The sequence below is a fragment of the Spea bombifrons genome, chromosome 3, assembly GCF_027358695.1.
Source record: "Spea bombifrons isolate aSpeBom1 chromosome 3, aSpeBom1.2.pri, whole genome shotgun sequence".
NCBI classification, from domain to species: Eukaryota; Metazoa; Chordata; class Amphibia; order Anura; family Pelobatidae; genus Spea; species Spea bombifrons.
In genome coordinates, this window is record NC_071089.1 from 46,443,875 (window position 1) to 46,467,586 (window position 23,712).

At 40.2% G+C, this 23,712-nt stretch overlaps 1 protein-coding gene across 1 annotated transcript in view; it reads left to right on the forward strand.

The window, feature by feature from the left end:
- Nucleotides 1-750: 750 nt before the first annotated feature.
- Nucleotides 751-23,712, forward strand: part of ENPP3 (ectonucleotide pyrophosphatase/phosphodiesterase 3) — a 44,496-nt gene continuing 21,534 nt past the window's right edge. Inside the window, exons 1-9 of the mRNA XM_053459251.1 lie at nucleotides 751-995; nucleotides 11,935-12,031; nucleotides 13,634-13,756; nucleotides 14,472-14,597; nucleotides 15,238-15,298; nucleotides 17,326-17,423; nucleotides 18,866-18,945; nucleotides 21,464-21,583; nucleotides 22,499-22,608. Coding sequence (XP_053315226.1) covers nucleotides 915-995; nucleotides 11,935-12,031; nucleotides 13,634-13,756; nucleotides 14,472-14,597; nucleotides 15,238-15,298; nucleotides 17,326-17,423; nucleotides 18,866-18,945; nucleotides 21,464-21,583; nucleotides 22,499-22,608 — 896 coding nt within the window. The 5' untranslated portion in view covers nucleotides 751-914. The remainder of the gene's footprint in view (nucleotides 996-11,934; nucleotides 12,032-13,633; nucleotides 13,757-14,471; nucleotides 14,598-15,237; nucleotides 15,299-17,325; nucleotides 17,424-18,865; nucleotides 18,946-21,463; nucleotides 21,584-22,498; nucleotides 22,609-23,712) is intronic.

Consider the following 23,712-nt stretch of genomic DNA (forward strand, 5'->3'; position numbering starts at 1 on the left):
CCAAATTATCAAATGCAAATGTGTCAATAAAGGAAGGATGAGATAGAACCAGGTTTTTGTCAATGCTAAATTACATTACCGTACACAGCACCTTATTTTATAAGTCCATCGGACTTTAACAATCAAGTCATAAACTGATGTGGCTTCCATCACATTCAGAATTGCGCACACGATTTCCCATATGCAAATGAACCCAGTCCGACCTTAGTTCTAATGCCAATTGTTTTTAATCTCAAAACATTTTAATTGTAATATTGTTGGAAGTAAAATGTTACAGGGTGAGTGATGTTGTGTATATCTGTGTGTAGGTAATAGTGTTGGAGCTCTTTGGATGGAACTACAACTTCCCCAGAGCTTAGGTGGTAATAAGTGCTATCCTGAGGAACATTATAGTTAACATTTCATTTTAACTGTTGTAAAGCTGCTTGCTACCATGCCTGGTTTATATTGTCTGTTTAAATTATTACACATAAACTGCAGCTTTTAATGATTAAACATTGAGTGTAACTATGCTGGAGTATGGATGGGTTCTCTGTGCATAGCCTCATTTCATGTCACCATGAATTGAACAAGTCAGTATTGTATACATAAGAAGAGGATAAGCAAAACAGGTTATATTTTCACTCAACTTCATTGTCTTCATATGTACTTTAGCTTTATTCCATAGAAATTGCAACCTGCTAAATCACTTTTACAGCCATGCCAAGAATACAGATAAAGTAATTTAGCCTTTGATCTGTTTGTGACACTTGAGTCTTCCATGTGTCCCTCGCATGTAACCGCTCCCATTAGAGGTAGGGATTATTTAAGAGGAAACAAAAAGTACCTTTGGTTACCTTTTAAAACCATACAGCCTTACTGGAACACTTGCCAAGATTTTAGGAAGTTGTCAGAAAACAACAAACTTCTCAAGAATGGAATCATCCACGCTGACCTTAGAGCAATGTGAACCTAAAAGGAAAAAAAAGCTGGACAAATACAAAATACTCTCCGTGGTGAGTGTTTCTCACTTTTTGATAAGTAATCCATACAGTTGTACTACTTTTGTATCTGTATTTTGGCTCTGTTACAGAACAAACACTCCAGTTGTTTGAAAGATACATGCTCATTGCAGGTCTCTCTTTAACTCTCTCCCCTTCCATATTTATATATATATATATAACAAAGTCGACGTTTCAGTCATTACTGACTTTCCTCAGGACATGTCCTGAGGAAAGTCAGTAATGACTGAAACGTCGACTTTGTTTGAATAAAGAGAAATTGGTAATTTAAAGACCTGGAGTGCTGACCATCTTTTGAAAGTGCTTTATATGGAAACTACTGGTTACTAGCACCAGGCTTGGGAAACTTGGAATGGTGTGCAATGGACTTTGTGAGTAAATATATACCGGTATATATATATATATATATATATATATATATATACTTACTGCCAAACGTAAAAGAAACAAAAATATGGATATTGCTTCGAAACTGCATGGCTTGGAGACAAATGGTTAAGGAGACCGTTTATTTTGAGCCCATTTTATCTGGTTAGTGTGTAATTTCATAGAAACAGAGTAAGTACAAAGTATATTATAAAATACTTTAAACAAAATAAAAAACTTATGGTTGTCTGCCATCATATTAATTATTTAAGTAAAGTGGAACTCCAACTTGCATTGTGTCCTTTCAGCAGAGTAGAAGTTATTACTGTGAGGAGATTTAAGCATGTACGGAATATTTCGTTGTCACAGTTGTCTAAAATGGTTTACCTGAACATTGAACCCTAAACTGATTAGCAAAGATGGTGGGCATAGAAGGTTTTAATTACAGGGAAAACTTATTTTTATAGTTGTACTTTCCCACAGAATAGACATTTGATAGGAATGTGTTATGTTCATTTTAAGATTAGTGCAATCCAAAGGGCGTGTTTATTTGGTCAAGATGATTAGAAGAGGTTGCAAGCTGTCAGATAATGACACACAATTCCTGGGAGACAAAACAACTTATTGTCTTACCAGTGCAGGACATTTTAAGAACATAATAATCTGCTAGACCTTTAGTTTGTAGTGGGCGAATCAGATATGCCTCTCGCCTTGCCAAAGTCCAATGGATGGGGAAAGTGCAGCAGCTAAACTTAGCCTATTATTCACTTAATTATCTGGTTTCCTGATTGCTCGTATGGACCTTTAACTCTTGGAGCAGGGAGACCATGGTCCGTGTGAGTGACTCTATTGGTCGCCTGCAACCAATTGGTTGATGATAGAGGAGGCACCTGCCGGCAACCAATAGAGTCGCTCTTGTGGACTTTCAACTCCTGACAGCGAACCTACGGATTTCCGTTCCCGTTATCTACGCAGCATCGCAATTCAGTTCAGATAAAATTCAGAGGGGTTTTTCAATTCAGAAATTACATATGTTGTCACACCCTCATTCACTCTCTCTTACTTTCTCTCCCACTCTCTCAGTATCTCCCCACCTTCTTCTGTGTCCCTATCTCCTTTCCTGCTGCTCTGCTTTTTCTTGATTTCTTGATGTTTTCCTATTTTGTTTAATTGGGAGTCTCTCTTCATTTTTGGATATTCATACAACCCCCCAGGGGCCGTAAATTCACACCTGAAGTGCAATTTGTGTGATACAAAACATAAAATAAATTACTGCCACAAAGTTTGACAAAGGATGGTAGTAGAATTAGTGCAGGGAAAGGGTTAAAATACCAGCATTTGAAATAACTTGAGTTGTTTAGTTTTTAAAAAATATATGGTTTCATGGGGTAAATTGCATTTACAGTTTGTATGACCCATCAATTACAGCCACAACCATCAACAAGGTTTTTTTTGGCTTACACACACAGTCCCTTCCCACTTTACCTCATCAAAGATCGCCCAAAAAGCTTGTAATGGTGCCAAAACAACTTGTCATGGGGGGTGGCAACGAATGGATGAATCCTAAGAAAATGTCTGCACTTTCCCAATCCGTTTTTGGCAGTTTTGTCAGGGATCTCCCTCGTTATCAGAGATTCGTACAAGTTTGTACAAGTCTGAATGCATGAGTCTAATATACACTGCCCATACACACACATATGCACTGTCCATATACACACCCCAGTCAAAACTGCATCGTCCAGTCTCTTTGCTATCCGCTCGGGCTCCCGTAGCTTGTCAGACTATGCTATTGAATTCCGGACCCTGGCTGCTGAGGTTGCATAGAATATTGAAACATTAGTGGCCTCATTTACCAATGGAACGCCAATCAGAACGCCTGAAGGACGAATTGACTACCCGTGATTTTCCCCTTGACCTGGAGCAATTAATCACCCTTGTCAACTGCGTTGATCCACGGCTCCAAGAATGGCAGACTCAACGTAAACGCCTAAGGAGACCCCTTCCTCGTCTGGCTCCTCGATTCACCCCTCCTAAGTCCACTCCTTCGTCCGAAGAACCCATGCAGATTGGTTCTACTAAACTGTCAGAGGAAGAGAAGGCCGTTGGCCGTTGACAAGGACTGTGTTTGTATTGTGGTCATAAGGGCCATTTTGCTTGTGCCTGTCCCAAGAAGCTGGAAACTACAACACCTAGAGAGGATCAGGGGACCTGCTCTAGGTTTATCTGCTGCTCCTCTAATATACAAGTTTCCAGGATGACAGTACCTATCTCTCTCACCATTTGGGATAGGTCCATCTCTGCTCAGGCCGTCATTGATTCTGGTGAAGCCAGGGGTATTACCGTATTTGCTCGATTATAAGACGAGGTTTTTTTCAGAGCAAATGCTCTGAAAAATACCCCTCGTCTTATAATCGAGGTCGTCTTCTAATCAGACCTCAAAATGTCCGCTGGGGCCATGCTACTTACCGGTGCTTTGGTCGCGAGCAGCAGGAGAATAGGAAGCTAGAAGAGTGTCACATAACTCTGCCTCCCCCCTCCTTCCTCTGGGGGCGGGGCCAGAGAAGTTGCACTCACAGCCGGGACCCTGCAGAAGTCTTCGAGTGAGAGATCTGCAGTTCAGGTAAGGTGTGTGTGTGTGTGTGTGTGTGTGTGATTAATGGAATGAATGAGTATTTAAAGGTTTGTGAATGAGTGTGTGTTAGTATGGATGTGTAAGGGTGGTGGTAGCATGGCATAGGGAGGCTGTACTCACACTCCTATCATCCTCAGGTTCCAGCATGTACTGGCTGCCTTGGCTTGATAGGAGTGTGATTGCTGTTAGCAGTTTATATATATATATATATATATATATATATATATATACACCTCCAGAAATACCTTTTAACCCCCTGTATGCCACTCTGCCCCATGATATGCCTTTTAACCGTGCCACCACCAAGATACCTCATAGATTACCTCCTGGGCAATTAGTACCATTACCCATTCCTAAGCAACCATGGACACATATATCAACGGATTTCGTAGTTGACCTACCTTCCTCGCATTCATTTACCACCATCCTTACTCGGTTCTCCAAGATGGTTCATTTAATTCCCCTATGGAAGCTCCTCTCTGCTAAGGGACTACATTACATTACATTTATTTATAAGGCGCCGGCAAATTCCGCAGCGTATACAAAAACACATATAACACAATAACAAACTGGTGCAAAGGAGAGGAGGGCCCTGCTCTTGCGAGCTTACAATCTAGTCGGTGTTGAGGAAAGCGTACAACAGTGAGGGGGAAGTGAGACAATAGGAGAGGACTTGGATAGGGATGAGTTGATCTGGTTCCAATGATGTGTTGAAGCTGTTGATTGTTCAGATGGCTTGATTATGATGGTTGGGAGTAATGGGAAGGAATGTTGTACGCTTTCCTCAACAGGTGGGTTTTCAGAGAGGTTATGAAAGTTGCGTACGAGGTAGAGAGTCTGACGGAACGGGGAAGGGAACTGTTACTGACTAGGTTTGTTTTTCACCTGCTCATGTCTCCTGATTTTGGTATACTCTGAACTTGTCCTGTTGCTGACCCGGCCTGTCTGACCTTGGTGGCTTTTGCCAGTCCTGCTTGCTCTAACATACACACACTTTCAAAACTCACTGTCTCTCCCCTTTCTCATTACCCCTGCCATTTTTCCTATCTCTGTTATGTCTCCCTTTCTCATTATCCCCTGTCTCCTGTTCCACGTTATATGCTCCCTTTTTCACAGTCTACATCTGTCCTCCCCATCTTCCCTTTCATTTATCTTTATCGCTCCCCTTTCTCATTAGCATTTACCTATTTCCCTATTCTCTTTTCTCTCTCTCTCTTTGGAGCATATAATCAATGGAGTGTCTGTTTTATAAATGCTTTTCTGATAATTCATAGCTGAAATCCCTGAGTAAATACTGGTCACTCTATTCACGGCTTCAAAAGTAGGGAGTATTATTTGAAGATTTTGGCGGTTATCTTCCGCAAGACACTAGAATTGAGCCTGTAGTAAAGACTTAATATAGGGTTCAGCCATTTAGAAAGTTCACAGGAGTGCATACATATATTCTTACCCACATATACCCGACTAAGTAACAGTCAGTATGATCTGCACTTATAATTAAGGGAATGGAACACATTTGTGTAGCATTTAGGAGCCAGAGCCGCTCATGGATACCTTGCTGCTGGGATTTGTCAAGCCCCCGAATAAGTCTATTGCTGTATGTTTGTCATACAAACTAAAATAACGCTCTTGTAATATTGTGAGGCTAGGAGTCACTAGGATACCTTGCCCTTGGGATGTGCCAAGCCCTGAAATAAGTTTTTCACAGTATTTTTGTCATATGCATTAAAATATATAAATAATTGTCATATCGTGAGGTATTTCCTAATAAATGGGTGTCGTATTTATTTATCTTAATTTCTCAATGAGCCCTGCAATTGTTTGAAGCAATATGCCCCAACATGTCTGTGTGCGTAATGGTGATGTTGTACAGTACAGTATATGTTTTTAACTGCACAGTTTTTCAGTTTACTTGTGAGCAAATCCTACAACTTTTCAAATCTGCTATTGTATTTCAGACCTTCTCTGTGTCTTTTTTTGCAAATTATTTATTTGTTTTATCCAATATGGAGAGGGTGAGGCCTTGTGGAGAACCACACACTTCCCTGTGTCCACATTGTGCTTGAACTGGATAGACACAAAAATAGAAGAAAAAGCATGAACACTTCAAATTTGTGGTGTTGCTGAAATGAACATGTACATTCCACAATGCAGGGTATTGTTGCACATCCAGCAAATACTATGGCAGGGGTGTCCAGGTTTTTTTCTGCAGTGGGCCACTTTATCAGAAGTGTATGTGTACATGGGCCCCACGCATTTTTCAGAAAATATGGCCTTTTATCTTTATAATGCATATTAATACAGGGTTAATTTGGCGATAATTGAAAAAGCAGTGGACACACAGTTTTATAACAACCAAATAAAACTGCACAAGGCTGGAGCACAGTGCGTACAAGCTGGATTTAAACTGGCTGAAGCACACTGGAGGCAGGGCCAGATTAAGAGCATTTGCTCCTCATATGAACTTCTGGTGGGTTTCAATAATAACACCAACCAAAAGGGAATGCTCAATATTGTGATATGGCTTACGCTTCTGCCGACAGAGAAGAGTCCAGTCTGTCGATGCAACAAAGTCAGAACGTACCTGTATGTCCTTATGGGCTTCTTGACTCAAGCTTTAGGGACATACAGGTACGTCCTATTGGAAAGGAAACTGTTTAAGTGGTATTGGATAGGAGCTTACATAATAGTTTTATTGATATATTTAGATACCCACAAATCCATGCCATAAACAAACAATAAAACAAATCATAACCAAAACATAATATAATAGCTTGGAATATTCTCAAAGGCATCAAGACTTGAAACACACATATGACATATACCCAAGGAAATCATCCAGCATATAGATATCATGTCCTCAGATGTCAAGATTTTGCAAAAAAAAAGCTTTTAAAGTGCAGGCCCCTCCTAGCAAGTACAAAGTCATCCACTGTGAATAGAACTGTGTGTATTTTTAGTCTACACCTTCATGATGTAAGGTTCCCAGAACAGAATAATTTGTCTCTTTTTTCCTTATTTTGAATTGTGACTGATCACTCATAGTAAAGTTCTCTTTCCCTTTTCTGTTTTTGATAGGAAAAAGCAGGGACATTTTTCTCAATCCAATAATCCAACACTGTCTTCACAACAGACCCTATTTAATAATCAAGTAATCTGAGTTGTAGAGGGGTTTGTGGGTCCTCCTAAAATTGTAGAATAATCCTACAAGAGAGTACAGTATGTGGTAGTTTGGTGCCAGTGATTTGGGGTGCCAGAGAGGGAGAAATTGTCAAGTCCCTTTCTAATGTCAGGGGAGCCGCAGATTTCATTTGCAATGCAGCTATGAAATCTGTATGAATGGCAACTAGAGCTTCAGCGTTATCCCTTACTTGGACGACTGGCTCCTGGCTGGAAGCTCTTTAGAACCCTTCAGATCCTTTGTTTTAAGCAATCACAAGCGCAGCCTGAGGCTACTTAGAAGACTATTAAGGCTGATGACTTCTGTCAGACAGCTTCTACTCCAAGCACTTTCGCACATGAGACATCACCGGTGTTTTTGTAGTAAAGGTTTGGGACAGGTCAGCTTCCTCCATGGAGAAGAAGGTTGTACTTTCTGAGATTGTGGCTACAAAGAAGAAGACTAGAACAAGGCTTTCAGTGGACTGGATCTATCTTGTCAACTATTTCCACAGATGCTGTCAGGAACTACTTTTTCGCTGCCTGAACCATGGCTTTTTCATACCTGTGGCATTTAAATCTGCTACCACTAGTGGTCACCCTCTGCCCTTTGGAGCACTCAGAACTCATTACTAGGATCAGGTGTGCCTTGTCCCTAGTCCATACATCCAGCTGGGCCTTGTTACCTGGATTACCCTGCCTTTATGAACCTGCTCTGCCCTTCACTCAGGGCCTTTGTATTGAAGTCCATGGACCTTCCTGCTGTGGCTCTGCACCTGTACTGTTCCTGGTTCCCTGCTTTGTGTCCTGATCAAGTGGACTACCTGCTTTGTGTCCTTCCAAGTGGACTCCCTGCTTTGTGTCCTTCCAAGTGGACTTCCTGCTTTGTGTCCTTCCAAGTGGACTCCCTGCTTTGTGTCCTTCCAAGTGGACTCCCTGCTTTGTGTCCTTCCAAGTGGACTCCCTGCTTTGTGTCCTTCCAAGTGGACTCCTTGCTTTGTGTCCTTCGAAGTGGACTCCCTGCTTTGTGCCCTTCCAAGTGGACTCCCTGCTTTGTGTCCTTCCAAGTGGACTCCCTGCTTTGTGTCCTTCCAAGTGGACTCCCTGCTTTGTGTCCTTCCAAGTGGACTCCCTGTTTTGTGTCCTTCCAAGTGGACTCCCTGTTTTGTGTCCTTCCAAGTGGACTCCCTGTTTTGTGTCCTTCCAAGTGGACTCCCTGTTTTGTGTCCTTCCAAGTGGACTCCCTGTTTTGTGTCCTTCCAAGTGGACTCCCTGTTTTGTGTCCTTCCAAGTGGACTCCCTGCTTTGTGTCCTTCCAAGCGGGCTGTGTGCCTTTCGTACCCTTCCAAGCGGGCTGTGTGCCTTTCGTACCCTTCCAAGCAGGCTGTGTGCCTTTCGTGCCCTTCCAAGTGGGCTCCCTGCCAAAAGACTTATTACCAGTATTTTATTTTGCCATACGTCCGGTTTCTTGCTTAGAATGTATTACCCTTATTTGCTGGTCCTGTTATACATAAAATACACTGCATTACCTGGATTTCTGCTGGTGGTGTCTTTGTTTGCATAATCATGCACCGTGGGTTACAGACTGAACCCCAAGTATTCCCTGCGCATGGGCTCCTACCCAACCTGATCACCCGAGTCCTGACAGATGCTATGGCTGGTGAGCCTCCCTGGAATGTGTTTTTCTGCAGAGTCATTGGTCACCCTGGGTCCGCTTCACATCATTCTCCTGGAACTTCTCACAGTTTGGGGAGCTCTATGGTCCTAGCATGTCAGACATCACGAGAAGGTGATAAAAGTACTTTCCGTCAATGCCACTGTACTGGCCTATCTGAACAGACAGAGGTACAAGAAGTTTACAGTTTGTAGACCTTGTTCCTCCCATAGGTAGATGGGCTGAAGTGAATGTTTGTTTCTCCTCTGTCAGCGGTTTACATCAGCAAAGTGTCTGCCCTGGGAATGGAGTATACCTTCCTGCAGATCTCCAAGGTTTAAGGTATGCCAGACATAAACCTCATGGCAGTCAACAGAAAGATTGATCATTTTCTTCTCCGTCAGTCCTTGGCTCTGGATGCTTTTTCTCGAAGTGGAGCTTTAGAGTGGGCTACGTGTTTCCTCCTCTACCTGTCATATTAGCTCAAGAGGAATTGGTAATCAGAGCTGATTCATCTGTTAGTGACCAGACCCATTACATTGGAAGTTACGCTGGACCTGCTGCAGCAGGGACCGATATTTCATCCAAATCCAGCAAGTTGAATATGATGCAAAGCAGAAAGAAGGTTACCTACCTGCGTTATGGCAAGATATGGAAAAGCTTCAGTGCTTGGTGTTGGGTCAGGCAGATTCAGCCAGATGACATCTCTGTTAACCAGATTCTGGACTTTTTACAGCTGGGGTTTCATGAGTGTCTTTCACCAGTTATTCTAAATATGCACATTGTGCATTGGATAGTGCTGGCTATTTCAGAAACTTACAAGGGTGTTGGGAAAGAACCTCCCCAGGCACTTAGAGCTTACTCCACTAGTCCTGTCTCAACGTTTTAGGTGGAGACAGCCTGGGTTTCCATGGACCAGACCTGCAGAGCAGCAATTTGGAAGAATGACCATACCATCATCAAGCATTATTGGCTAAAGACCTTGTTTACTGAAGATGCCAAATGTTAGTGTTGCAAGCTGTGGTTTCAGAGCACACTCTGTAGATTTGTTATATCTACTAATGTCTGCTACCTGGAGTGACATAGAAACAATGAATTCTTACTTGACAATTTGTCTTCCTCGTCACTTCCCGATAGCAGTTTGTTTGTCTCTTCATAATAACATTTGGTTTTCCTTAATTGACCTTTTTGTATTTACTGGATAGGTGGAGCTATCTCTTAGCGCCTGCTACCGGGAAGTAACAGGGAAAATTAATTCACTGTTTCTAACGGGTTTTTGTCTTGTGAAAGGTGTATAGTCCTTAATTTTTTGGGTTACATAATTTTGTCACTTGAAGGAAAATGCATATGTTAGAAGAGAGAAGTGAACGCTATCTTTTTTATTGAAAATGGTGAAATGAGTATATATAATGCAAAAGATAGCTGAGTTATCCTTTTAAATTGACATTGCATCCCCCTTGCAAATGCATGGTGAGGTTCTGAAAAATGCTCCCATGTGAATTTGATCGTTTCCCCCACTCCCCGCTATTAGCTGTTTGGGAGATCTGTTTGAACGCATCTCCTGACTTGTGATAGACAGCGCCAGACAGAACCAGCGTTGTAGAGAAGAGGGGAATGCCGCTACAGGAAGCTGCATTAGCTTGGCATGTCCAATGCGTATACTGTCCTGAAAAGTGAGTTATTACAGCAGTCCACTCCAAGCTTTATTAAAAACACACCAGTGTTTAAACAGTACAAGGGGGTAATTTACATACAATAGTCACAGCAAATCACACATAGTCCTCCTTTGCACATGGCTCAGTATTTGTACTCTGCCCACCTCAGCCCAGTAAAGGTCGCTATTGTAGTCTGTAGGAAAGATAGGTAAACACGAGCAGTTCCCTGACTGAAACCTGCCGGATATCACATCTTTGTGCAAATACTGGCCATGGAGGTCTCTGTCCTATAAGTCCTGACCCGATGGAGAGTAACACACCTCAGATAAACACACTCCCAAAATGCAGGTGCCCCAAATCATTGCCCAAGCTCCACAGTTTTTAGAGTAATTGCAGAAATGTGGCACTCTGTACCAGGGGGAAGTAGTAGTCCCAATGGATCCCCTGTACCCACCTCCCCAAAAACAGAACCCCTTCCAAGGCCAGGACCCATAGTATGTAAGGAGGAAGCTGGCCCCCAGGGCACGGAGCCTTCCGTTATTTATAGCTAGATACAGTTTTAGTAGGAAAAGGGTATTAGTTATGCCACATTACAGATGTCTTGTCAGACCCCATCTAGATTATTGTGTAATGTTTTGGAGACCAAATCTTCAGGACAATATTGACATTCTGGAGAGAGAGTTTAGAGAAAGCTACTTAAACAATGAATTGTTAAAAAGGTTAAAAAATCAGGAAACTCTAAATAATCTCACCATGTAGAGCTTGGATGTGAGAAAAAACAGAGGGAGTGGTAACCTTTTGTAACAGGTTCACCAAGAGAGCTGTAGTCACTCCCAGAGATCACCCAGCTGTATCCTCCTATTGTCTCCAAAATCACTTCCAGCACCAGTCAGCATGCAGAATTGCATTAACATAGATAAACAGATACATGTATACAACCCAACCTTCAATTCACCTGGCAGCAATCCTATTAATGGAGTCCCTACCTATCTGCTATCTTTGTTTGGCAGCCAGATTGGAGCCATCTCTGAGTACCTTGGGGGCCCTGTATGACAGGTCATTCTGTCACACCTTTAACTCCATGAAGTGATTCAACAAGGTACAAGAGGGAAATGTATTTGAAAGGAATAGAAATGTTGGGGCAAGAAGTCAGTCTAAAACTAGATTGCCATAGGTTTAGATGTAATACAATGTACTGTTACTATATATAGCTATGTTATAATTCAATATTATGGATTAACATATTAGTTACCATTTAATGGTCTGAATATTCAATAAGGAGTACCATCAAAAAGCTTAGAGTGACATTTCCATGACATGTAGTTGCATTAGCCTGGATTTTTAAGTTGACACAAAATGGATCCCATCATTGTACTTTAACAATGCTAATACGTGTTATGTAATGTGTCCAATTATAAGTAGTTGTTTAGTTGACTATATATACATGTGTGTTCCCTCATGTTTCAGGTGCTTTTTGTTGCCCTGGTAGTCATGTCACTTGGATTAGGACTAGGACTGGGGTTAAGAAAGGATACAGTTCAAGATGTTCCTGTACCAGCTTTAGGTAAATATTGCCATTAATGGTCGATCAAAATATCTTGAATACTTTTCCTCTCTTTTTTTCTTTGAATTACAGTATGATTTAATATGTGCAATAAAAAAAAGGCGACCAACGATCACCTCCTAAGCTTCAATGGTGTCTTTGAGACGTCTCCATAGCGAGGCATTCAGCCACACCAAACACCCACCCCAGGACCGCTACCGAGAGGGGTAAAAAATAATGGACAAAAAATAAAAATAGCTAAAAATAAAATAAAATGTGGTGACATTTAGAAATAATTATGCAGTGATGTCACCACCAGGGGAACCATCCAGTTCAAGCAAAATGTAAAAAAAGTCAAAAAATAATAAAAAAAAATAAAAGGTTATTATTATGAGCAAGTGCTAAAATTAGCACTTTATCTTTCCAAAAATTGGACATGGAAAAAGTAAAAAAAAAAGCATTTCAAATACCCAAGAGGTGTCTACTTTAAAATAAATGAATGGTTTGATGGTGTAAATTGGAATGGCTTGGTTCAAAGATAGGGCATAGGCACAGACTGACCAAAATGGAAAAAACACATCTCCCAAATGTGGCCTTTTAGCCCCCAAACAACTGTACTCACTGTAGGGTGTTATTTGACATATACCAGTACAATTTGTGTGAAAAAAAATAAAAATAGTACTACCACAAATTTTGACAAAGGCTGGTGGTAAAATAAGTACATGAAAATGGTTAAAATACCAGCATTTTAAATACATTGGGGTGTCTATATATATATGGTTTGATGGGGTAAATTGCATTGGCCTCCTTCAAAGATACCTGAAATAGCACATGGGGCAGAATAACCAGATTTGGAAAAAAATGTTTTTTAAAGTAGCAAAAGGCTACTTGTACCTATTACCTAATAACTTGCAGAAAAAATTAAAAAAAAAAACATTGGGGATTTCTAAAATCAATAGTAGGGCAATAGTAGAATCTAGCTTTTTAAGATGAGTGTTTTTTTTTTTTCATCATATTTTTTTTATAGGAAATTAGATGATATGATAAAAAAATAGTACCTGAAAAAAAACAATATATAACTTGTGTGGCTACACTAAATGGGAGAGGAAAAAATGACCGCTAATAACTGAAAAAACAGCATATTAACCCTTTCCTCAATGATTCTGGGCTCTGCAAACATCCTTAGTCCTTAAGGGGTAAATATACTAGTGCAAATAATGTTTAGGCCACGTGAAGTATGACTTTTTTTTTTTTTAAATTCATTCTTTATTAAATATTTCATTTAAGAACATTAAAACAGACAAAAAATCAACTTCATTCATAAAGTATTAAAGAGTATACAAAGAATACAATATATTACATTATCGAGATGGTATCAAAATTAAATCCCGTAATACTCTTCATACATTTCTCATACTTATTCCCTCACATACATTCTGCTTCTCCTTCTGAGGGATCAACAAGATTTATAAATAAATCTATGGAAGTAATTGAAAATTTTTCAAAAGGGATATTAATTATAGCGGGAGATCTAAATTGTATATCTGATATAGAGAAAGATAGTAAATCTTTTAAAAAGTGAAGTATGACTTTTAATATATACATTATCCTTTGCTCTGTTAGTAACATGCAGGAACAGATGCTATGATGCATATTCTGGGAAAGATGGTGATTGTCGCTGTGATCAACAATGCATAGAGCAAGGAAACTGCTGCTTTGATTATGACGACCTTTGCATTAAACCAAGTAAGTATAGACTAGTTTTATATTGAGTTTCTGCTATAAGATTTATTCAGTCTTCTTGTGAAAGCAATGGCAGTGGTATCCGAATTGAGAATTCATATTGTGTCCTATACATCCATGTCAGAGCTGATGGTACCCGCAATAGATTTAGATGGTGCAGTGAAAGGATGAGATTTTTTAGCTTGAACCATCAAGATGAACTTGGCTCATCAACTATGGTTCATTAAAATTTTCCTTACACTCTAGCACATAGATTAACTCATTTTAATTATGTAAAACGCTTCTTATCCGTACTAGGTAATTGTGGTGCAGAGTTATGCTTTGAAAATGTCTGTGGTGCAGAGTCTCAAAAGTCCTACTATTACCAAAGCAATCAATGGAATGGTCCTATCAACATACTGTTCAGTTGGTTGCTATGTTAATAAAGGTACTCCTCAAACTTTTCAATTAGTTTGCAATGTCTGTCAAACTGATCCTTACAAAGATTGACTTCAATGTCTTGGTTTATTACCAAAACAAACTGAAGACTTTATGAAGAATCACCTAAATCCAGAATGTTTACTCTGGTTGTGGCTAAGATCTTATTTGTTGAAGTCATCCCCCCAGGTTTCTACCCTTTCTCCATATTCTACCAATATGGAGAAAGGGTAAGGTCACAGTAGGGTTGTTTTACCTGCCTTATTTACTACGGTTTAACTAAAGGGCATTTGATTCGTAGAGGAGGTATGGACTTGCAGCAGAGTTCGATGTGCTGAGAAGAGGATACTAGGCAGCCATTGCTCATGTTCAGACGACTGCTTGGAAAAAGGAGATTGTTGTACTAATTACAAAGAAGTTTGCAAAGGTAAAAATTACATATTTAATAGAAGTTATTAGTCACATAATTTATATGTAAAGGTGCTGTTTCACTTTGGGGGGCTCATAAAATATCGCCAGACATGTGCGCCATCATTTAGCCATTGTTTGTCACTTAAAAATTGTGTTTATTGAAATACTACAGTTTCCTAGAAACCACCCTGTGATTCCTTCTATGTATCACAGCAGACTGACCACTTACAGCCACCTCAACCTGCCATTTTAAGCTCATGTTAGTGAAACAGCAAAGCTTTACAGACAAAATACACAGTAATTTCCAATGATGGGGAGTAAATTATGATGTGTAATAGGTGTGATTGGGATGATGTGTGAGGGAGTAAAGTCCCTTTTAAACTAGAAGGTGTTAAAGGTAATGCCCCTTCTGTCAGAGATTGGCAGCCAGAGCAGTGCAGGCAGACTGGATCAAGAGGCCCTGCTGAACGTGTTGCTTTCAACAAGAAAATAAACTATGTTTTAAAAAGGAATGGGTATATTTGAGTTCAGGAGAACAATTTACATGTCTTTGTAAATTACGTAGGAAACAAAGGATTTGTAAACAAAACTGGTTTGACTTAAACATGACCTTATTTGAATCCTGTATCAGTATTATTCTGCACTATGGTTTATAGGCGACACACCCTGGGCAGTAGACGAGTGTCCAACAAGTACAAATCCCCAGTGCCCTGAAGGGTAAGTTGTTTTTGTTTTTTTTAATGGACTAAGATTAGTAGTTTATGAGTGTTTGCATCAAATAGTTTCCTGTTCAGTGGAACCTTGCACAATGTCTTACTCACAGTGTGTGCATAAGTCATTTGCCAAGAGGAAACGTCTGAGATGTTGGCAGTATTAAATAACTTTGATGCCTTCTGTAGCGTCATGCCTGGGCAGACTGGCAACTTTCATCAAAGCAGATTTGTCATGTAGCATACTCCAACAAGCTCTGTGGGCAATGAATAATTCCATCCAAAACACACTGACCTTTACCAATCACCATACTAAAACAAATGATTGATTGATATATCATGTCAAACTAGAAACCACAGGACTCTGGTGTGAAAAATTTCCCCGGGCCCCCCAACTTCAACAGCTGGTCTGTGCCTTCATTGCCCCCACACAACTGGTCTGTGCCTTCTTTGCCCCTTGCCCCCCCTTCCAACATACATATGTAAACAACATATGTAGACACACACAAATTACACACACTTATTCATACTCACTAATACACATTCCATCTCACCCCACTTACACAATTACACACACACAGAGATACACATGCACACACACAAGAATATGTATATATTGTCACGTAACTGGGTCCATACAGATGACTGTAATGACCCAGAGCGCCCAAAGATGGAATTGCAGAATGAGGAATACAGGTTACAGGGACAGGCTACACACATAAATACAAGACTAGCCTAGGACTATATGATAACAAGTAGAGATTTAGTCACATCTTATGGCCATAGTATGCTTAGCCCACCAGTACGCTAAAGTACTCCAATATTCGGTGGGTCCTAACCCAAAACCTGCCTACTGAAGTATTAAACAAACTAAACACATATCAGAGAGACATACCTGTAGATGCAGACTGAGACAAACATAATGGGTGGGGCACATCTTATAATCAAGGAATCAAGGAGTCAGAAGCACAGTACAAAGCATAAGGAAATCCAGGAATGGATTACAGCGAAGGGAGAACAGTTGCAAGACAAGGGAAACTAAAAACATGCAGCTCCGCAGCCTGGATGGGACCTGATATATATATATATATATATATATATATATATATATACACACACATATACCGTATTGGCCCGCACATATAGGCCGCACCCCCCCACACACACTTTAAGTCTTTAATTGGGGTGCTGTCTATCGACGCCCGGGACATGCAGAGTCTGGTGATGCATTGGTAAGTCGGGGGGGCAGAGTGGCATTTCGAGGGGGGCATAAAGCATATCAGGAGAGGCAGCAGAGTGGTATATCTAGGGGTAGAGTGGCATATCTAGGGGCATAAAGCATATCAGAGGGGGCAGAGGGGCATTTCAGTGGAACAGAGTGGCATATCAGGGGGATATAAAGCATATCTGGGGGGCAAAGTGCCATATCAGGGGACATAAAGCATATCTGGGGGGCAGAGTGGCAAATCTGGGGGCAGAGTGGCATATCTATAAGTAAGGTGCATTATGAATTAAGGGGGGGGGGCTTAAAATGGCTATTGGTTTTCCAAATTTCTGTTTGTATATAACCTATGCTGACTAACTGCATAATAGATACCAAAAATGTTAAAACCTTATCGCGATAATTAATCCTCACTTTGAGCTATGTCTGTGATAAACTTCACTGCCTGAAGTTTAATTCATCAATATTGTGTTACTAGATAGTTGTGATTCTGTATAATATTTGGTATTACCATATTTGAAGTATATTATTATTCATCTGGATCCCACATTGTAAGCCATTACACACACACGCACATATAGATAGGTCTTGCAAATGACAAATATATGTTAAATAATTTATTGTTTATTTGTATTGAGAACTTGGTATATTTTTGTTTTTCATCTGATCCACATACCAGTCAAGCAGTGTATCCAAGTCTTATAATCTCTCTACAGGTGTCAATATTAAACACTGATAACAATATTCTGTCAATGTGTCTGTTCAGTTTCCCTTGCTGAACTACAAATACTGACTTGCTTGTGTTTTTATAGTTTTGATATCCCACCTGTTATCCTTTTTTCACTGGATGGATTTCGTGCAGAGTATTTGCAAACATGGAGTTATTTAATGCCAAACATTGAAAAACTAAGTGAGTAGCTCTTTTTTGTTATTTTTACCTAACATGGATTGTTTTCTTTCAACGAGGAAGCTATTGTTCACACTCATGATTATGTGTTTTGAGTGGTCTCCTGTATTCACATAAGTGCTCAAGGAAAGAGAAATAGCATAGTCTTAGCATCTCTCACCGGGCCAGCATTCTAGACATCTGCCTAGTCTACAGAAATGGTGCAGATGTCCCTTGTTGTGTGGAGGTTGGAGCCATGGTTTAATTGGTAGGAGAGCCAGAAGATTATGAGCTCTGGAAACTTTGATTCATTTATTAAAAATATATACATTTGTGTCATGCTAAGACATTCTGCCACTTTTTCCTTCATGCTCACTGGAGCCTTCTTTGTCTTTTACCCCTTCACACAATCCATGCCTTTTCCTTTCTATATTCAGAATACCAATGTAGGCTCATAGTTCTTGTGTGAACCCCCCCAGATGCACCCTCCCCAGTCTAGGTGCCTGGGTCTTCTGGAATTAAGACAGGACCTGAGTCAAGGTTTTGCAGACTTGCTGTATTGGGGGTATACCTCCCAAGCATCCCTGTTTAATAACCCACAACATAAATGTAAAATGCTGATACACTCATACACATCGGTCTCAATATTGTGTCTTTAAGCAACAGAAAATGTATAGGGGGTAGTAGAAGCCTTCTGGCTTGTCTGGTGTCTGTAGATGAGTGTTTAATAATGCTTCTACTACCCCCTTAATTTTAAGTGGAAGGGTTTTCCATCACCTCTACCCACCATAACTTTTGTTATTGGTATTTCTGGTGCTTCCACAAGCCTCAAGTATTAAGTCAGTATCACAACCTCATGCTGACGAGTCCCATTAAGGACAAAACAGCTGTCCATGAGTGGTGATCTGGCTATTGCACCTCTTACCCGAGTTTTGTCTAAAGGCTGTCTTGTACAGCTGGCAATTACTATATAGAGGCAAAAGGTGATCATTGTTTACATTATTTGCATGTGCCTACCCACAATCCCTTGTGGTTGTGGCAGCACCATGAGATTTCTGAGGGAAAAGACAAGCCTTCTAGCTTGTCTGGTGTCTGTAGATAAGTTTTTTAAATAATGCTTATATATATATGTATATATTGTGTAAATAAATATTTCTTAAGTTATTACTCAGGCATAGGTAGCCATTTGGGGAGGCATGCACAGATACACTTTACCGATTATTATAGATAATAATTTGTCACTCTTATCACTCTATGATGTGAATACATGTGAAAATAATAATACTGTAACTAGGCCTTAATTATGTAATCTTAAGTAAAATCTTGCATTGTCCTCTAATCCAGAAGAAAAAAGTGTGAGTGTGGCAGAAAATTTGTATCATGGGTCATGTCACTGCTAGACCTTCTGTTGATTGTTTAGCAATATGTGGTTGTTTCCTTATTAACTATTTATTTTATGTTTACAGAGAATTGTGGAACTCATTCTAAGTATATGAGAGCAGTGTATCCAACCAAAACCTTCCCTAACCACTACACCATTGTTACTGTAAGTCTGAATTCCAAATTAATTATTTGGTTTGTGTTTAATAGGGATATAAACACTTCAACAAAGAAACAGATCAAGTGAAATGACAGCTGTCAGTTTCTATCATTCCACAATGCACATCTGGTTGAAAACAAGAATAATGTATTCTTTAAAAGGACACTGAACCCTTCACATGATACCTGAGTGGTCTCATTAAATTGGCATGAGGGGGAGGTGTCATGTAGAATCTACCGTAATGCATTTGACCCACCACCAGCTATTTGCTGTGCAAGAGATACTCCAGTCACTTCTAGCTCTGGCTTGGAGAGCCTTTTTCTTTGGAGGTTAATGGGATTGATTTGAGATTTGAATGGGAGCACTTTCCTTCAAGCAGCCCATCAGACCATGAAACTTCAGATCATGGAGGGCTCGTTCTTCTTCAGTTCTGAAGGTATGGCTTCTCCCTAAAGTAAGTTCTTTATTAGTTTTGTGGTTTAATTGAATGCATATGATAGTCCTTACAAAGTAATATGCATTCATAACTCAGGAGGCTGCCTGGTAACTTGGAGAGTCCTTTTTAAGCATCAAGCAAGCATCAAGCAAGCACCAGTGCCAACTGGACAGTATTTGGTCTGCTTGGATATTGTAGCATGCCAGTTGTTCTTTGGATACCCTAGCAGAATCAAGGACACAGCTGGGGGTCATCTAACTGCAGAAGCTGATATTGCTGGTGTTTATTGACAAATACAGTATAACAGATACATTGTAATTAATGAAAAAAGTATTCCTGAAGCATATCAACAATCCTAACCCAGAGCTGCAGAACTCAGTCTTTGAGGGAAAAAAACAGGCCCCAGTATTTTCGATATCCTACTTTAAGCAAAAAATGAACTACTCTTTTTCAGGCAGGGATACACAGAATTTCTGACCTGTATTCCAAGAATTGGAGTAGTGCTGCCGTGCCCTAATCTAGACCTGCAGTTTACCCTGTCTAGCTAAACTTTTCAATGCACCCCCCTCATGTGCATGTGTGTGTGTGTGTGTGAGTGTGTGTGTGTGTGTGTGGTTAACCTTTTGCTGAAATGTAATCTTCCCATAAGTAGTTAGCCACTTCAGTGCTGAAGTGCAACATTTCCATGTGTGTGCTTAACCTCTTCAGTGCTATATTGTGTAATTAACCTATCCTACACTGTGTGTTTTGTTAAGGTCTTCATAACAGAGTGCAAACATTTGGTAGGTTTAATGGCATGATCTAAACAATGTGCCAAATTGATGAGCGGTTGCATGGAGCTGGGACGCTGAGTTAAAGCCAGTTTTTCAGCTTGTATTCACAAAATCTACTTGTGACTGTAGAATTCTATAGAATTTTCCTTAAGAGTATTCCTGAATTGAGTTCAACAGATCATACTCATGATGAACTGATTAGGACAGTGACTTCATACTAAACAGGCATCCATGTGAATTGGTGGTTAAACTAAGGATAGTGCATGGACTGCCTTCTACAAAATGTTTTCAGAATGTTGTTGTTTATTTTTTATGTTCTTATTTTATAATATTGCAGTAAAGTACAAAAGTAAAAAGCAGTGAGATATAATGACCAGAGATCAAATCAAGGCCAGTAGTGTAAACTAGGCCTAAAATGGGGGAGGTAGCTGTAACCAGCTGCGTGTCCATCTGAGGTAGAATGTCAGGATAGGACATAGAATCCTGGTGCTCAGTAGAGAGGATTGCGATCCAGGGGTAGGCCCTGAGAGCATTGCCCAAACTAAAAACACTGCTAATCAAAACACCTAACCTAAAAAAAACCTGTTGGGTATTTGTGCCAGCCACATGACATGACACATATTAGTTCTTACTAAACAAAATGTCTTTGTTTGTAAAACTTCACGACTGCACAATTAATGGGTCAGATTGCAAACTGTGTGATTGCCCTTGTTTAATGGATTCCTCTCAATGTCTTCTGTTGTGCTAACCTTATAAAGTTGTTTTCAGCAACTAATATTATAGATGTTCTGAGATGATTCAAGTAAAGATTAGAAAAAAAGATGTATACTTTGGCATATTTTGGTACAGCTAGGTCTAAGGCAACACGCTGCCATGTTTGGCAACCGGGCTCCTTCGTGTACCATTGCCTAGTGGGTGAGCTACAAGGGAGATCTCTTCAACTGGCCCATTTACACTGGGAAGGAGTGTGCCAACCCAGCATGACCTCCTTAAACTGTCCCAATGCTCAGAGTAAGGTTGATAGCTGTGTAGGAAGTGGCTGAAGGTACTGTCCTAGGGGAGCATGAATGATAAGTATGTTGCTTACACAGCTAATTTTTGAAAGCAAAGTAAGCCCAAATATGCCACTGTTCACTAACTTGCCATTAGTTGTAATATATAGGTTGCATCTCTTATACGTATTCATGTATTTAAAGACAATATTCAAACCAATTTCTTAATCTACTAGCAAGATTGCACAAATGCTTTACATAAAGAAGTTTGCATATTTTACAAAAACATACTGATGCATTTCTATTTCCATATTCTTTCTTAGGGTTTGTATCCAGAGTCCAATGGTATTATTGACAATAGCATGTATGATGTCAACATGAACAGGTTTTTCTCCCTTTCTGGAAATGATAAATTTAATGCTTCATGGTGGCAAGGACAGCCGGTATGTTTTCTAATGTAATGTACCACATTATTTGTATGTATTCTTTATAAGGAACTACCACCAGTGTTTTTTTATTAGCATCACTTGTTATGTCATTTTACCCTTGTACTTACCTGCCAGTTCTCACTGCCACCTTGTCCCTGGTCTTCTCTGAAGAAGCCAGTCTCTGGCCGTACAGGAACCAGTCATGTCCACATCATGCAATTGGATGCTCTCTTCTAAGTGAAGACACGGCTATGTTTTTTAGACACGGCTGGCTCCTGTAGGTTTGGAAACTGGCTTCTATAGAGAAGGCCAGGGACAAGGTAAAAATAGCCTGAGCAAGTAAGTAAAGGGTTTATTTTCCCTGATTAACTATCCCACGTACATTAATTTGAATTACGGTAAGTAAGGGTTTTTTTATTGTTTTCCTAAGGGTTAAAAAAAAGTTTAATGCGTTATGTGGGTTTTAGTCTGATTTTATAGTGTTCTGTTTGCAAAAACTGAAGTCATATTTCGTTTACTGATGAGATGAACTTAACAGTAGGTAATTGTAGCTTAAAATGATGTTCCACCCAATTGCCTGAATGAAATAGCTTGGTAACTAAATTTAGTCTTAGAAACATAATTTATGGTACTGTTGAATATTGACATAAAAAAATAATAAAAATTTTGCTTCCTTCATATTTTTGTTACAGAAAGAGAGAAATCCACATTTGTTTTTACGTGATTAAACCTTCAGAGGAACAACTAAAATAAAAAAGAGATAGAGCAAGTAATGTTTTATATAAGTAGAATAGCACTTTTAATGTAGCTGGTGTTGTCTGCTATATTATTACTATTACAGAGAATTGCTTGCTATAGACAATGGTATTCTCCACAAAGACCTCTGTTTATTCCATGTAAATTTTACATATGTTTTTCCATTGTGTGCAGATTTGGCTGACTGCAATGTATCAAGGACTCAAAGCTGGTACTTTCTTTTGGCCTGGGTCAGATGTTGCTGTAAATGGATCTTTCCCCAACCTTTACAGACTGTATAATGGGTAGGTTTCATTCAATGTTATACAAAAATGTCTTGCAAAATGCACTTTAAGAAACCAGCATTGTAGTAGATTTAATGGTTGCAATTGATGGTGTGACGGGGCGAACTGTACCCCGTCAGGGTACACCTGCCAAATCGTGCTTCCTATGATCCGAGACTTTGCCGTTAACCCTTTCAGCGAGTCTAGCACTGACTAGATGAAACAGGGCCGCAATCCAATGGAACTGTGCTCACACTGTGTCTAGCCGAAGGTTGAAAACAGGACTGAGTTCATTGAGGTGAAAACAGGACTGAGTTTATTGATGACAGCACAGATATTATTGCACAAAACATGATAGGCTTAGGGGTATAATCTTGCCAAACAGCCCGGCACCTCCATACAGTTCTGTGGCCAGCAACGCTTAGCCGAAAAAGAGCGACTATTTCGGGGTGATCCTGAGGGAGCGGTGTCAATTCCAATGGAGAGCTCAGGGTCCGAGGTTGTTATGTTCCAAAAACCAATGTGATCCGATTTTGGAACCCTGAGCGTCAGTGTCGGAAACTACCCTTGGAATAGCCCGCGTGGTAGCTGGGCCAGAGTTCTATATCCGCGGCTGAGTAAACCCCGGTCCTAAAGGGTTCCCAAATGAGCTCCCTCTCTGTAACCACCAAGTGTTGGCCACCACAAGCTTAATGCATCCTCAAAAGAGTGACATGTTGGGGCAAAAGGCGTCTGTAGCAACATTGTTCCAGTTGTCGGCGGGCATCGCCGCGGTTCCATGGAAGTCTGGTTACGGCAGACCAGATGGGGTTTCTCGGTCACCCTGTGCCCCCTCAATGAGCACAGGGTTATTTAAACATAAGAAAGAAAGGACTGGGCAGGCTGGTAAGGAGCCTCCCCAGAAATGCAACAGTGCTCTTCTCCCCAACTCAAACATATCACCATGAGTCCAAGGCTTTAAAGGGTTAACGTGACATAGTCCAACACTAGTCATTACTATGGGCTGGCAGCTGTGATTTCACACCTTTTTCTTTGGGATATTGGAGTAGATTCAGGTTTAATTATATGGACAGGTGGATTTTACTATTGCAGTAGGCCTGAGTTGCTTGATGATAAATGGACACT